This window comes from Echeneis naucrates, chromosome 10 (genome assembly GCF_900963305.1).
Source record: "Echeneis naucrates chromosome 10, fEcheNa1.1, whole genome shotgun sequence".
NCBI classification, from domain to species: domain Eukaryota; kingdom Metazoa; phylum Chordata; class Actinopteri; order Carangiformes; family Echeneidae; genus Echeneis; species Echeneis naucrates.
In genome coordinates this window covers 19,191,472-19,208,387 of record NC_042520.1, presented here as the reverse complement: position 1 = coordinate 19,208,387, position 16,916 = coordinate 19,191,472, and the positions used below count along the sequence as shown (strand labels likewise).

At 39.1% G+C, this 16,916-nt stretch overlaps 2 protein-coding genes across 6 annotated transcripts in view; both read left to right on the top strand.

Annotated features, from left to right (window-relative positions):
• The first annotated feature begins 2,927 nt into the window (after positions 1 to 2,927).
• Positions 2,928 to 11,320, top strand: guf1 (GTP binding elongation factor GUF1). Its single transcript, XM_029512640.1, has 17 exons — positions 2,928 to 3,229; positions 3,401 to 3,512; positions 3,758 to 3,906; positions 4,254 to 4,334; positions 4,408 to 4,485; positions 4,576 to 4,659; positions 4,741 to 4,805; positions 4,892 to 5,095; positions 5,899 to 6,038; positions 6,197 to 6,320; positions 6,695 to 6,827; positions 7,417 to 7,560; positions 8,040 to 8,173; positions 8,466 to 8,567; positions 9,618 to 9,737; positions 9,887 to 9,923; positions 10,024 to 11,320. The coding sequence occupies exons 1-17, from the start codon at positions 3,029 to 3,031 to the stop codon at positions 10,156 to 10,158; spliced, it is 2,043 nt and encodes a 680-aa protein (XP_029368500.1). The 5' UTR covers positions 2,928 to 3,028; the 3' UTR covers positions 10,159 to 11,320.
• A 938-nt stretch (positions 11,321 to 12,258) lies between these two features.
• Positions 12,259 to 16,916, top strand: part of pigg (phosphatidylinositol glycan anchor biosynthesis class G (EMM blood group)) — a 54,245-nt gene continuing 49,587 nt past the window's right edge. For all 5 annotated transcript variants that reach the window (XR_003841164.1, XM_029512748.1, XM_029512745.1 and 2 more), the window contains exons 1-2: positions 12,259 to 12,674; positions 12,769 to 12,974. Coding sequence is in view for 4 of the 5 variants with exons in the window: in XM_029512748.1 (XP_029368608.1) it covers positions 12,521 to 12,674; positions 12,769 to 12,974 (360 nt within the window). In the remaining variant the exon portion in view is untranslated. The remainder of the gene's footprint in view (positions 12,675 to 12,768; positions 12,975 to 16,916) is intronic.

The window sequence follows — 16,916 nt, the reverse complement described above, 5'->3', positions numbered from 1 at the left end:
AATCAAAGTTTGCATGATTGAGAGACTCTTAAACATTCCAGATAAAATGATTGTTCACGAGGTGGATGCTTGAGTCAGTGCCGAATTTCGAATAAAACATATATTATTTCAGTTCTTTATATTTGGGTGTTGTCATGTGTCTAGATGTATAACAGGACTGTGCGTGACATTTTCAAGTATGAAATATAAATTAGGTTTTCAGAAAACCAATTATATTTGTTAGACTCTGCTTTTGAGTTAAAAGAGAAGCCATCGGAACAATGGCTATAACTGAATTTACATTTTTGGGATATTACTTAAAATGAACACTTACAATTTCTTTTCCCCTTGTTCTTCAGAAAAATGTGTTATTGGCTAGTTCTTGACTTATACTGTATGAGCACAGCTTAACTCTAACTTAGATAAATGTATTATTTTAACATGCAGTAAAACGAGCTTCAGAGTGGTTGTTTGAGTTGCCAATGCCTATAAATAGAATAAAGACATGAATGAACAACAATTCGTAAAAAATCCGTAGGCTAATTTTTCACACAGAGATCTTCTCAGACATATATGTTATGATAGTTTTGATAATCAACCAAATTTCAAGTTTTGGATGCTAATAGATAAATAACAGCAGTGCAGCAGCTCAGCCCTTCTTCAGCAGGAGAGGATGCTGTCAACCAGTGCTCCTGTAATTCCAGAGACTATCGTTACAAGTGTGTCGGTAAAACCCCCAGAAAGCCCTGTGGCACTGAGCTATAGCCCGCTCAAGTTTCTTTTTCCAGCCTGATCTTTCCACCGCTCAAATTCTGCACAGACCTCAATGTGAGGTCTCCTTTACTCTGAGCTCCATCTCCTCGGTCCACAGCTGACCCTGCTCCCTGTGCTGATGCATGGACAGCTCGATGCCCTGGAGGACAACGAGGGTCCTTCTCTAAAGTCTACGAAGCTAATGACGTGTCAAAATTCGTTACGACAGATATTTTGATGTGAGCACTAAAGTAACAATGGCTGCATTCCACTGAGGTGAGCGCAGACACTTAATGGAACACGGTCCTCTTCACTGTCATTAATTGCATGGTGTTCCTCCTCTTTTTGAGTGAAAATATAGTGAGTGACAACCAGGGAAGTGTGAATGCCACACGATGATCCCTGACACAATAAATGGCTCAACAATTAGGAAACTTAGACTGCTATTTGTATTTTCAAAATTACAGCTTTGTTTTGTAACCATAGTCTTTATATCCATAACCATGACTTTATTTTTGTAACCATGGCTACAAATGCCCTCTAATTTTAATAAAGTAATTGACTGATCACCAAGCACAATCTTTTCCACTACTGTGTGTTCTTCAAGAGTTAATCGTGGCATATCTTCTGCCACCGAGTGTGCGTGTATGGCTCGTACCACAGAGTAGAGATGTTGCTATGTTGTTCAGAAGGGCAATAATCCATCCTTTGAGTATTTCTGTAACAAAACATCTCACACCTGGTCACAGTTCAAATATTGGGCTTGCTGTAACCTGTTAGTCTCTGCTGTTGTGAGCGTGTAGTGTTTTGATAGAGATGATGACGAAGACCTGGGTATCTTTGGAGGCGGTCCGTGTTTATCCTCCAACTAAAGAAGTAAACAAACATCTTCGTGTTCTTCTAACATAGCCCCGACAATGAAATGACAATAAGTGATGTTATTATACAACAATAAGTGATGTTAAGTTTAACTTAACAAAAAGTCTGAAACATGTCTTTTACCTCTACCCTATGGGTTGAAGTTGAAGTAGGGAGACCCCCTTCACATTGTACACCCCATTGAAGTGAATATGGAAATGCAGAAAGTCTGAAATGTTTCTCACATGCACTCTGTGGGGCTAACATATCAGGCTGTAACTAGTAACAAATATAAGATTTTATACTACTAAATATCCCTGCTGCTGATAATTCATACTTGCGTCTGTGATTTAATTTAAATCATGTCACAGGGCTAAGCAACAATTTGTCAGGAGATATCCAAAATGTGATCAATTAGGACATTTCCTGATCCACCCATCCACCCTAAAAGCAAAATTAACATCCTTAAACTCTTTTTGTTCAGCTGAATTGATGTGCTAATGACAGATACCCTGTGGTATGAGAAATTCAGGTTTTGCAGACAGTATTTGTGTTCATGATTTCTCAGATCATATTAAAAAAGAGAGTCTCCTGCTGCCGTCGTCCATCTGTAATTTCAGAAACTGGTTTGCAGCTTGGAAACTGTTATGGCAATAACCTTTATACTACATGTTATATTAGAGGGGCTGAAACTGCTAATGTCCTCACAACAGGGAGGCCGAGTGCTATCAAACATTCATTTGAGGATTTCATTTTCTTTTAACTGGCTGGCCCTGTCTCCAGGAAAACAGATGCTGAGCTCTGTGAATCAAAGGCGATCCTCGGTGCAAAGGTCTCACATGAACAAAAGATGATTTCATGAGAGGGCTAATGGAGGCTTATTATTATCTCTGCTTGCACAAAGACACAAAGAAGAGAAGCAGAAATCTATTCTTGTGCGAAAGGCTGCCTCGTTGTCATAGCAACTGATATCCATTTTTATCCTTCGTCTGAGATTTCGTAGGCGGGACTTCCGCCTGTCTAAACTGGCCAAAAGGTAAAGATAAAACAAGATATAAATCCGCCCATCAAACGCAAAATGTAAAATAGGATCCTATTTTGAATAACTTTGGAAAATGTCTTCACACCACTGAAGTTTTAAAATGACACCAAATAAAATAAAATTAAGTTTTTCAAACCTCACAACGCGGTCTGTGTAGATTAAAGTGTGACAGTTTAGTGATGAAACATTTTACCGCTGCAGAGGAAGCCGTTAGAGAGATCTATCTTGACTCTTTTCATCATCTTTGAATGGAATTCAACAACATTTCCCATAAGCCTTTGCCGGTGGCCTGCCACCCAAAATGGCAGCACCCTAGGAAGTCATGCAGTGGGGGTATTATTGTTGGTTTTTGTTTTAAGGTGGTGAAAGCTCAGCGGGGTGTTTATCTTCCTCTTCATGCTGCTGGAGAAGGCTGCCTGCTCCGACAGAAAGAACATGGCTGCTTCTCTGTTCAGACGAGTGTCCCAGCTGAAGGTGTACAGGAGGAAAATCCACAGCCACAGTCTGAGCTGCGCCGTGTTCAGACACCGCTGGATGAAGAGGCTGCCTGTTGTCTCCGGTAGCTTCAGGATGTTCAGCACTCACACTGACAAACAGGTAAATCAGTTAGCAATGACATATTACTGCCACGGTGCGTTTCAATCAAAATCAACAATGTTATGGCTCAGGCTCATTTGGACTACTTGATCTAATAATGTAATTACCACATTAAGGCTGGTGGCTGTAATAATTCAGCTGCTGTTAAGCTTCCTTCCTTTTATTTTGAAGGAGACACTTGACCTGTCCAAGTTCCCCGCGGACAAAATCAGGAATTTTTGCATCATTGCCCATATTGACCATGGAAAAAGCACTTTGGCAGACAGGCTGCTGGAGATGACGGGTACGTCTGCTCTCACGTGGCACTTAGATAAACTGTAGTCCACTCTAATGGACTCCCATCAGCTCCAAGAGGTTTGCACGCCAACTCAAGAGTGCTTTATAGAGAGTCACTTTGATATTGGTGGTTGGATTCGACTGTGATCAAAATGTTACTGTCCACCACACAGACACACACACACACTTGGTAGGTTTCACAATAAGTAAAGCTGGTCATTAAAAGATAACAGCTGTAATATCACTGAACAGGAGCCATAGCAAAGACTGAGAAGAACAAGCAGGTGCTGGACAAGCTTCAGGTGGAGCGGGAAAGAGGGATCACAGTGAAGGCCCAGACGGCCTCATTGTTTTATAGCCACCAGGGAGAGCAGTACCTCCTGAATCTCATCGACACACCGGTAAGTCCTCAGCTGGAGGTGCGGAGGTAATGGTGATGGGGACACTTGATTAATCTTTTTTTTTTTTAATTCAAAGGCAGATTTATTTATTTTTTGTGCTTAGGAGAGCTCAACATTTTCCTATGATCCATAAAGTAAGTCTGAAGCAGATAATTTAATGTATACCATTTATTTCTTTTAGTTTTAATTTGGAGAGCTTGATGGCAGGAGAGATTTCAACCTTTCATCCATGATATAAGTCTGGTTATGTGAATGTTCTTATTTGTTTTACATAAAATTTTTATGTGAAATTCACTTTTTAAAATGTTGACCCCTTTTTTTTTTAACCTTTATTTTACTCTCTCTAGGGTCACGTTGACTTTAGTTATGAGGTGTCTCGATCCATTTCGGCATGCCAAGGTGTACTGTTGATTGTTGACGCCAATCAGGTACATGACTTTTATTAGTGAATTATTGTGGCTGCATGTTAAACAGTCGTTAACGCTGTATTGTCATGTGAAGGGGATTCAAGCGCAGACTGTGGCTAACTTCTACCTGGCTTTTGAAGCTCAGCTGACAATCATCCCAATCCTCAACAAGGTACATTCAGACCAGCCAATATTCAGTCGAATCTCTCTGCGACATTCCACTTGAATGATTTGTGTTGTTGTGACACACATTCTCTTTCAGATTGATTTAAAAAATGCTGATCCAAAAAGAGTGGAGTCACAGATAGAAAAGGTGTTTGATATCCCACGTGATGATTGCATCCGGGTGAGCTGGAGCATGAAGTTCCACAGAGGTTGCACATTTTTCAAATGTGCAACCTCTGATTGAAAATAGCGTGTCTTTCAGATCTCAGCTAAACATGGAACAAATGTTGAGATGGTTCTCCAAGCAGTTGTGAACAGAATTCCACCGTAAGAAGTCTCAGTGTAAAATCAGTTTTCTCATTTCTCACAGGAAACATGTTTGACATAAAGCCTTTTTCTTTGCTTGTCCTCAGGCCTGCGGTGAGCAGTGATGACCCATTTAGAGCCCTAGTGTTTGACTCAAATTTTGACCACTACAGAGGAGTGGTGGCCAACATTGCTGTGTTTGGAGGTCGGGTCAGAAAGGGGGACAAGATCGTGTCAGCTCATCTTGGCAAAACCTACGAGGTCAATGAGATTGGGCTTCTCCGACCAGATGAGCACCCGACACAGAGGCTGTATGTGGCATTCTTCCTGTCCTCATGTCACCTATTACATTTGGCATTTTCTCAAATAAAGCTAATACTGGGACCAGAGCTAAGTTCATTAGTCAAATAATCAACTAGTTAACTACACAAAATGACTAATAGATCACTTAAAAAAATTATAAATTGATCAAGAAAATAATCTGCAAAATAAGCATCTTTGAATAAGGCTGCACAGTGAATCAAAATATAATATATCCAAATGCAATTACCAAACTGGAAGAGCTGCCATATCAGGTAAAAAGTATCACAATATTGTCCGGTTGCAGAGGCCACAGAAATAAAGAAACATCAATTTTATATATATATATATATATATATATATATATATAGTGTGAATAAAATGCAAAAACTATTTAAATTGAAACCATATTGAATATCACAGTCGCAGTATCTACCAACAAAATTGCAATATGACTTTTGTTTTGCTTACTGTGCAGCCCCATTTCTGAGCCAGTTACTTTTTAAAAACCTTTTTAAATGAAATAGTTGGAAAGAGAATAATCCAGACTAACCTAAATAGTTCAGCCATTGTTTGTCTCCAGGGATATTGTTTTTAAATCCATTATTATTTGCTGTGCTAAACTCAGCCAAATAAACAGCCAAATGTCTTAATTGTGTCTCTAACACTACTAATTACATCAACTAATGACATGGTTATAGCTTTAAATCTGGTTCTGACATCAATACCAACCTAATGTCTACAACTCTCATCCAAAGAGAGGAGCTTTTGTCCATCTGTCGACTAAGGTGCTTGTTTACATTGTTTTGTGTAGGTATGCTGGCCAGGTGGGCTACATAATTGCAGGGATGAAAGATGTGAAAGAGGCGCAGATTGGTGACACTCTGTACCTCCAGGAGCAGCCAGTGAAAGCCCTTCCAGGGTTTAAACCTGCTAAAGCCATGGTCTTTGCTGGTAAGAGCTGCTTTTATATACAGTAACTCCTTAACGCACACATCACCCTTCAGTGCATGATTTTTTTCCGAAGCTGGTAGAGTAAAGTACAGCCAGCACTTTCCAATTGAAAAGAGTCTTTTGCTGATGATGTGCCCTTTGCCCCCCCCAACCCCCAGGCATGTATCCAATGGACCAGTCAGAATACCCAGGCCTTCGCAGTGCCATTGAAAGACTGACCCTGAATGACTCGAGTGTCACAGTACAGAAAGACAGCAGTCTGGCCCTGGGGGCAGGCTGGAGGTGAGGATGTGATGTACGAGAATGAAAAGAGCCTTTACAGTCCTCAGCATGAGAAGTAGGGATTTTACTGTACCAGGAAGTGAGCACAAAAAACAGATGTTAAGATGCTGTTGTTTTTCTATGATTAAATCTTAATCACTTTCTTATTAGTATAGAATTTAAGGGATGATGGGCAACCAAGGAAGAGTGACAGGTCATGTTATCAAACCAGATGATTTTACCCTCATTTAGATAATTTGGAGGTACTGCACTTCACTTAATAAGAAGTCTCACTGACTCTTGAACTCTTTCCAAAGAGGCTCTTTGTAATTAAAATGCATAAATATGAATTGTAAATCTTGGGTGAACCTGTTGACCTTCCCATCCCCTTGCAGGCTCGGCTTCCTGGGTCTGCTCCATATGGAGGTGTTCAATCAGCGGCTGGAGCAGGAATATAATGCCTCTGTTATAGTAACAGCTCCCACAGTGCCGTACAAGGCCGTTCTGTCATCAGCCAAGCTCATCAAGGTAAGAGCTGTTTCCTGCTCGTATATTTTCTGTTCTCACATTGGAGCCTGGCTTTTCCTGCATTCTCACCTGACTTGGATGTTGCTGATAAATAGAGGCTGTCTGGCATTGCTGTCATGTTGAAATTTCATATTGGAGATACTTGATAGGATGAGGATGAAAATGCACAAATGTTACAAACCCCTTAAAAAATTTATGTCATCCCAGTGACATCTGGTTGCTAAAGGTCAGAGTTCTAGAATACTCCTTTTGACTAATTATGAAGAAAGGGTTAATCCACAAGTGGGTGTGCTTCAAATGGTTTTAATGCACGACGTGGAGGCGAAGAACTAGTTTGCATGTTGGGCAGCTCTTCGCCTTCACGTTGTGCATTAAAACCGTTTGAAGCACACCTACACGAGGATTCACCCTTACTTATTCTCCACAGTATACAGTTCATGTGCTATAATGAAAATGTTTTGTCGACAAAGACAACTTTGGTTCGGGCTTCCTCTCTAGCTTGAATGGTTTTAAAAGAGTAAATATATGAAATTGTAAGAGGTTCAGCACTTTTATTCGCAGGTTTATGTCACATCGGTCTTCCTTACAGGAACATGGCAGTGAGGAGATAACCATCGTGAACCCTGCCCAGTTCCCAGACAGATCAGTTGTGTCTGAGTATTTGGAGCCCATGGTGCTCGGGACCATTCTGGCTCCAGACGCTTACACTGGCAAGATCATGGCTCTCTGCTCAGTAAGAGGCAAATGCTGATGCCAATGAAATTAATATAACTGTTGATATTATATTACTTGAATTGAATTATGCTTTGAATTATGAATTATGCTCTTCCAATTGTTCTGAAGCTGAAGGGGTGAGGGGTAGTTGGAATAAAAGGGAAAAGCAAAGCACAGATAAATCCACCTCCTCTCTTATTTTGCAGATGACACTTATCATAGATAGATAGATAGATAGATAGAGAGATAGATATACTTCATTGATCCCAAGCTGGGAAATTCTTCTGTTCCAGCAGCCAGATATCAGACATAATAGAGAAACTGCACAACATAAATAAAAAATATTTATACGAGCAAAATATACAAATGTGCAAGTAAACAGAAAATGTTTCAAAATATATATGTGCTAAAAATATATATGTTATTGCTTTGAGCCAGTAATGTGCAATAAATCATATTGCCATCATCATCATATCATTATATTGTCTGTTCTTAAAGAACCGCAGAGCTATCCAGAAGAACATGGTATACATAGATGACCAGCGCGTCATGATGAAGTATCTCTTCCCATTAAATGAAATCGTTGTGGATTTCTATGACCTCCTGAAATCACTGTCATCTGGATATGCAAGGTAAAAATAAGCAGGTACTATCTGTTGTCAAGACTTGGTACAGAGTTCTGAACAGAAGAGTATTGAAAAAAGTGCATAAACATAGATACACAAAACCAAAGTAGCATCTTTAAAAGTAGATTAGCATCTATTCAGAATATTTATTATGGTGTTGTTCCAATGGGTAAGGGTACATTTATTTACTGTCCAATGGGATAGTTGAGTGTCTTATTTTGATCAAGGTCTTTGATACTGTGAAAATATTCCATGCATTTAGCCGACCAAGACTTTAGTATTATTTTCTGTGCTTTAGCTTTGATTACGAGAATGCAGGCTACCAGGCAGCTGATTTGATAAAGATGGACATCCTTCTGAATGGTCGATCAGTGGAAGAACTCATCACAATTGTACACAGGTTAGTGGCTACCAAAATTAAAAAAAAAAAACTGTCTCTGCTTGAAAGCCTTTTTCTATTGTCCCCACCACAGCAGTGTCCTGCAACTTAATTAAAATCATTGCTTTCAGAGAAAAAATGTTTTTTATGATTTACATAATTGCAACGGTTTTTGTTCCTGAATTACCAGAATAATTCTTCTGAGCCTATGGAGCATGAAATGTATTCAGTACCCAGGATAACATTAAATTGTGGCCCCTTGGCAGGCTTTGTTACCATTATCTGTTACAGTGACTTTACAAACCTGAAGAGGACTTAATTTGTGACAAGGACAATAGAGTAACTACACAGGAAAAAGGGATTACGCACAGCAGATCTGTATATAATGCATTTACTATCAGGGACACTATAGAGGCCAGTGAAGGTCTTAGTAATTGAAGGGCACTATGCTTCACCTACAGTAGGTACTTTCTGACCATTAATACTACTAGCCCTATTCTTTCGCAGAGCAGATTAGCATTTAAAGCAGGACCATTAAAGAATGCCTGAAATTTATGGCACGTGACAGGACCAAAGTATGGCACGGATGTGCTGTCTAGCAGAGAAGTCATTTCTATGTTAGATGTGGAGGCTTTTATATCACAGTACCTGACTCTAGGAGGTCAGCTGGGGCTCAGGGCATAGAGCAAGAAAGCCGCTCCTCCAGTCTAAATGTACATGTATGTTTGTGCAGGATACCATCTCTGGAATTCAAAAATACCCCACTAACACCTCTAAAGCTTACACATACCAACACATAACCTATATGTGTTTAACTTTGTTAAAAGTTGAAAAAAATGAACCTTGACAGATGATGTGACTAGTTTTTATTGAAAGGGTTAACTGAATTAATGGAGGATGGGGAAGGTATGTTTTATTATCAGCTACTGTATTTTTTTAAGCGATGTGGTGTGTACAGTAGATTTAATTTGTTGATTGCACTCTTTCTGTCCATAATATCGGCAGCGAGCAGGAGAATTTTACAGCTATTTTTTTTTTTTTTTTTTTTTAAACTGGTGTGTTGTATCACAGAGACCGTGCGTACAATACAGGGAAAGCTATGTGTGAGCGACTCAAAGACTCCATACCTAGGCAGATGTTTGAGATAGCTGTACAGGCAGCTATTGGAAGCAAGATCATTGCTAGAGAGACGTAAGTACAACTTATGGAAAACGTTTTCTAACAACTGCATGAAACACAAAACAGTCAGTATATCCAATGATTGTCTTTGTGTATGAAATGTGCAAAAAAAATGAACTTGACTGAAAAACCTGAAATGCCGGTATTTGCCTCTTTTTCAGCATCAAAGCCTACCGAAAGAATGTTCTTGCTAAATGTGTGAGTGAAGATTTCTTTTATTCTAAAAACATGTTGAACTGAACATTGAACAAAAATGTACAGCCAACTCTAAATCATTATGTTTTGTTTCTCTTGGTAGTATGGAGGTGATATAACACGTAAGATGAAGTTGCTGAAGAGACAGGCCGAGGGCAAAAAGAAGATGAGACGTATTGGCAATGTGGAAGTTCCAAAAGACGCCTTCATTAATGTTCTGAAGAGAAAAGACAAATAGACTGCAATACTATAATTATTATTAATACAATAAATACTATCAATATAGTATTAAGTACGGATTATTATTCTATAAAACAAGTCTTACTGAAAGGCCCTGCTGAGGTCACATGGGCTTTAACTACTCTGAGGTCATTGTATACAAATGTGTATTCATACTGGACTTCCTGTTTTTGACATTTGACAGCTAGTTTACAAGGAACTTAATTTTAGTTTTTTAAAATTTGTTTTCCAAAGCATAAACAATTATTTGTTTATCCTAATTATTCAAATTTTTAATCAATACTTTAATTGTAGCAAATGTCATTGATCATCCAATCTAATATCTGAAGATTGTCATTCATCCAGGTTATTTAGCATATTAGCATAGCATACAGTACACTCTACATTTAATACACATCTACATAAGGATTGTAGAGATCCTTTGGTTAGGCATGTCAGAGACTCAAAACAAGTCATGAGAAAAATAGAGGTTATCGTCTCATTTCATCTCCCAAAATAATTAATAACTTCTTTAAAGTAATTTGTTAGGACATTCAGGAAAAAGAAGTTCAGAAACCAATATAAATGTAGGCATGGAAATACTGTTTTAATCCTTGCTAGCTGATCATTGGTTGCTGGCTATGACCTTTGAAACCCGGATTAATGTACAGATTTGTGAGTTTGGTATTTTCAAGCATTTTAAACACTTGTCAGTTCCTTAAAAAGTGTTCCCACTAGATGGCAGCAGTACCTCAAACATACAACAGAGCTAAAAAAAAAAGTATTTCTTTTCTGAGCTAAATCCTATTCCTACCCCATCAGCCTAAGGCGCTGTCAATGCCACTTTTAAATCATATAAAAAATCAACAGTACACTTATTCTCTGCTCAGCAGTTGGAGTAGCTGGAAGAAAATATCTCATTGTCTCGGTGAACTGCACTTTCTGGTTTAAGGGCTCATCTGTATTTAACTGCAGTAAAAGAAGATGACACATTTTTGAGACTCGTAATCATTTTCAGACACGTGCTCTTAGATGAAGGGTTAGGAACATAAACATCAATGAAGACATGTCAGATGTGACGAATAAGATTGACATGTGAGTCAAACCAACACAGTGACACTTGTTGTTCACCCACTGTGACAAATCAAACTGACAATATAAACAAGTCTGAATGTTGTCTAATAAGAAAAATCTGTGTTTGTATTTCACATACATTTGTGTTGATTGGTTAAACTTCCACCTAAATGGAAAAACCCAGCAGGCCCTTGTTTTTCCCTTTTTTGTTAATCCTGTTTTCAAATGTGGCTCAACAACAAACTAAATTCAGTATGTGACCTAAGGTTAACAAAAAGAGTTAATAATCCACTTAAGTTCATACTTACATGAATACGTTCATACAAGTTTGCTCCTTCATACATTAGTAATTTAGTCCATAACATTGTGCTGTAAAGTTGGTTTCATAACAATGTAACAAGGGTTTTAGAAATTCTTTGAAAGTTACCATTAATTACATTTAAACTTCCTGAAATATCCTCTGCAATATTAAACCCACATGCTAATGACTCATATTGACCACATTGGTGCTAAATGGAAAAAAAAAAAAAGAACTAAGATAAGTATAATACATATAAATGTGTGGTGCCTCTCGAATTAAATAGTCAAGGTGTCACCCTAATGCATGAGAGAGAAACCAACACTGCTACCACTGTTGGATCACAGGGCTGTAGGTTTCTAAATATAAACGAATTAATTCAATGTCAGCAGTAACTTTGCTACACGTTAATGATGATGATGATAGGATGGAGGAGTATTTGATGGTGAAAGTTTAAACTGCCTCTTATACAATCGTGTTTGAATCGGAATTTAGAGAAAACACAAGAAACGTGTAATGCTTTGATTTTATATTTAATTTTGATGACTTTTCACTATTGACTATTTTATTTATCAGTTAAAATTTTACAATGTAGATTTAAATGCAAAGAGTTCATTACCCCACAGCAATTATTAACGAGTGAAATCCTCTCCATCTATATCACAATGACCACCAGTAAACACGGTGCGGTAGAAGGCGCATTGCTGGTTTTTGGTTCTAAGTCCTACCCGTAGTTTGATGCTCTCAACGCGGAAGCTGCAACGAATGGCTACAGCGCTAATTGGTGTTAGTGTTTTTATTCTCAGTTGCAGCCACAAATATACAGTCGAAAGACATAGTTAGCTAAATACTGAGGCACATGGCCTTGCACCATGTTGTGTGACCACGTGTCCATCTGAAATGGGACGTCATGACTTTCCGGCTTCTGTTTGGGTAAACTACTGCTAGCTAGCAGGTCATCTTTCTGACTTAATCGTTCCTGTAGGCATTCCTCGCTCCGGTCGCCAAGATGAAAGTCCGCTCGTCAGTCTTTGCCTCGTTCATTTTAATATTTGAGGTGTTCGGCATTGCCCTCTTCCTGCGGGGTTTTTTCCCTGCACCTGTCAAGTCTTCTCTTTCATCCAAGAGCCAGCTGTCAGACCTGCCGGCGGAGCCGCTGTTAGGTGAGTTCAGGTCTGGCTCAGACTGACCACGATCTGTGTGGCCGCTGTCGACTGGTGTCTGTAAAAACTCAGAAAACGTTTGCTTAAATTTCAGGGAGCTCCCCCAACTCGTCCCGCCTCCCTCACCCGCTGTTTAAACGGGTGGTGATCATGCTGGTGGACGCGCTCCGGGAGGACTTTGTGTTCGGACCCAGTGGGCGTATGTTCATGCCCTACACCCGGCATGTGGTGGAGAGGGGCTCATCCCACAGCTTTGTGGCCAAGGCCAGACCCCCCACAGTCACCATGCCCCGGATCAAGGTAGATGTTGTGACTCATCAAGTCATTATCCACATACCTGGCACGAGTCTGTTAGCAAAGTTGGTTTTGTTTGTGTGGTTGCGGTGGTGAGGCAGCCGATCAGGTCAAATGAACAGTTGTCGTCATTTCATTTGTTTTCAGAACAGAAGCACTAACTTCATGTAGCTTTGCTACACTTGTTTAAAGCTGATTATGATGCAAAACCACATCGATTTAATAATACAGTAGGCATGACCTGTGAACCATCACTTTAATATGTAATTCTATATAGGATCAGGCAGGCTGGTTTTAATCAATATTTTTCTAAAATTCAGCAAAGGCCATAAAAAGACTAAAGTCAACATGGTGTAAATGTGTCTCTAAAAGCTTGACCCAGAACCAAAGTGTGACAAATAACATGAAAGGTATATTTTATACTAAAGCACACAAGTGCTCAAAAATTTTCAAACACCATACTTTTTCAAGCTCTTACTGAAAATTAAAGTACAAGCTAAATAGATAATGCGTATTTGTTTTATTTTTTAAAGGAATAGCTATTTAAAATCTAAAAATGAATCTACATATTTCACTGACCCAGCAGCCAAACACACTTATGTCCTTTATAAGATGGAGATGAAATGCATTATTCAGAAACTTTGTCCCATTGCTGTTACAGAAATTGTCACAAATGCACACTTTTCATACATGTCCTGCTCAGGTAATTTCAAACCAGCTCCATCAAGTTGGGTTACACGAAGCCTGTCTAGTTCTCTTCTTCTAATACTGGACTGTGAACCTCTGACTATCCAGTTGAACTTCTTCCTGTGTTCCTTAGCAGTACGACCTTCTGCAGTGTGACTCATTTATTTCAACACTACCTTTGTACTGACAGAGAGTCTATAAGTTGGAAAAACCTGTACAGAAGGGACGATTCAGCTAGGTGCTTTTCAGTCCCTGTCTAACACACCCTTAGGAATATTTAGTTTCAGTTCAAGGTATATATAAATAATATCTTGTTTGAGTTTGAAGCTTGTTACTGCTGCCCCATATTTAGGATCAGTCACAGTTGATTCATTCATTTTTGTATTAATTATTTATATATGACAGTAATGAAAACAACAATTATATAAAAAACAAACAAGCGTGTAATTAATCTTGTAAATTGCTTCTCATATAAATATGTTTAGGGGCAGCATGGTGGTGTAGCTGTTGCCCCACACTAAGAAGGTCCCAGGTTCAGTTTCCAGCCTGGGGCCTTTCTGTGCAGAGTTGACATGTTCTCCCCGTGCCTGTGTGGGTTTCCTCCCACCATCCAAAGACATTGTGTTTGGTTTAATAGGTGACACTAAATTGTCTGTAGGTGTGAGTGGTTGTTGGTCTCTGTCTGTCTCTGTGTGTTGGCCCTGTGATGGACTGGTGACCTGTCCAGGGTGACCCCGCCCTCACCCAGAGTGAGTTGGGATTTACTCTCGTTTGAGGATTTGCTCCTTTCTCGGTTTTGTATCATTTGAATTTGGGCTGAATGATATGGCCAAAGTTCATATCACTATATGTTTCAAAATTTCAGTCGATAAGGTATACTTCCAATATCAATATCAACATTATAAAATTCACAGAAAAACTGCAAAGAATGCCCAAAAAGGATGTGTGTAGGTTAATAAATCAGTTTGCCTAGTCCATGAATCCTCCTCCAATAAAACTGTATTTTTTAAATATAAAAATAGTAGTGCAATGTTCACCTTTTATTTGTATTCAGGCTTCATATACAAACAAGAACATAACATCGCCATCAAATAAACAAAAACATTGGCTTTGTCAATATTCATATCTTTAAACTAACTTGCTGCAACTAAAACTACAAAATAGGCTGATTCTCTTATTCTCGTCTAAATCGATGTGAAAAGTGGCCCGTGTTGATACAGTATACAGGAAAAAAAGCGTGAGCAACAGTAAAAACCAAAGTGGGGTGGTGATGTTGTTTAGGCTCAAACTCCTATGGTGCCTCATTCTCAGGCTCTCGGATGATTCTCTGGAGCTGAACTGCTTCAGATGGTGGACAGATTTGATGTGTTCCTCCTGCTCGTCATTTCCACACTACTGAATTCATCTCTTCTCTCTTATCAACTATTCTGTCTGCTTTATTATTAGTTGTGGAGGCTTGTTAAGTCACATTTTTACTGCAGTCAGAGGAAAAGATTTAGCAGCTACAGCCTAATACTGCTGAGCACTGGCTGCGTGCCTGTGGTGACTTCAGGATCCATCGATATAACCTATTTTGTTCTGCTCTTTCTGCACAGTTTGAATGCAAAATAAATGACAGCAGCACAGTTTAATGAACCTCAATCAATGACAGATGGTGTCAATGTATAAATTGGAATTGTTTTCTAAAATCATATCACTCTTATTAAAACTTTTCATTTTCTATTGCAATATTTTTTTTTTACTGTCCTGCCCTAATTCGAATATCTTTTGGGCTGTTCAGGGATTTTGATGATACAGAGACAACAATTTCAATTAGTCTCTTTGTGCCCTGTGAAAATGCCAGTTAATGAGTGTAGCAGATAGAAAGTGTTTTAATTTCTCTGTCCCATCATAGGCAATGCAAATGAAAAGTCAAATATGCCCTGACGACTTTCCTGTGAGCCCGGAATAATCATGTGAGCATCTTAAAATGGGTACTAGGTTTTCAGCCTATAACGGCAGATTTGTTCACATGACAAAACTTGGAAATGGTGAAAATGTGATTCTTTGTCACCTTTGGATGATGTGTTATGCTGTTCTGATTTTTTTTTTTTTTTTTTTTTTTGGAGCAGAGCCAGGACGAAATTACAGTCCTGTTATATGTGCCTTGCCTGACAGTTGGTAGAGCTGAAACACACACAAATGTGGGCAGACTCAGATAAAGTCAGCATGTTGTTTCAGTGGCTTTGGAGAGATTTTGCAAAGGGAATTAATTTGTAGATAAAAGCGGAGCTCAGTTTTTTCCATAAGGATACTGGGTAGTGCTGAGCTGTTGATGGTGGGAAGGAATTTAACTGAAGCTGTCAGGTCAAGCAGAATATTCAACCTTGGTGCCAGAGGGCAGAATAAAAAGGAAGCATTCACGATTTAGCTGTAGTGGGAGGTACAGGGATGTGTCAAGCTGTTGTAAAAATAGGAAATGACTGGAGCCAATAGTCTGAGAACCCTACTGCTGAAGATACACAAACAGGACACAGTCCTCCCCATTTATGTCCAATAACTGTGGTCGGACACAGAGCCTTCAGGGGGGCTGACTCAGTAACCTTTAGGTCTGCTACAGGCCAAACTGTGTGTGTTGGTTGACAGCATCATTGAGAGTGGATGGGGGGAATGATGACAATGAGGAACTAGAAGAGCAGTACTCATGAAATCCTCTCTGAAGCCTGATCTCACAGAGCTGGATATGATGAGGTGGAAAAGCTCAAAATAATTTCTATTATCAACTTAGTTATAGGTGTGTGTGTTTTGTTTTGTTTTTTTCCCCCAAACTAATAATTCAACCAGTTGCTGTTGCCAATGTTCTGTTGATTGGGTAATTTATTATTTATTTATTATTTATCTTTATTTAGTGTAATTTTAGTTTTGGTAATTTTAGTAAAAATTGTGCTGTCAGTGGCTCTAGGAACACTTTCTTAAACAGAATGAACTCTACGACAGTGGAGTTGATGCTGATTGTAGGTCAGTGATAATTTGAATGGGAGGTGGGGTTTCTGGGTCTGAGCTGAGATTGAGTCAGGTGATTTGAAGGGAGACAGATGTTCCTCCATAATCCAAGGATTTAGAGAAGGATGCAGTGGATGAGGGAGAGAAGTGGCTCTAAAATAGCTTGGAAAAACAACAGAGAATCTGAAACTTGGATTTTGTATGTAGGAAAAGAGGGCTCAGGTGCATGTAGGGGAAATCAATAAGCAAGAACAAACACGAAGGCTTCATTGAATCAGA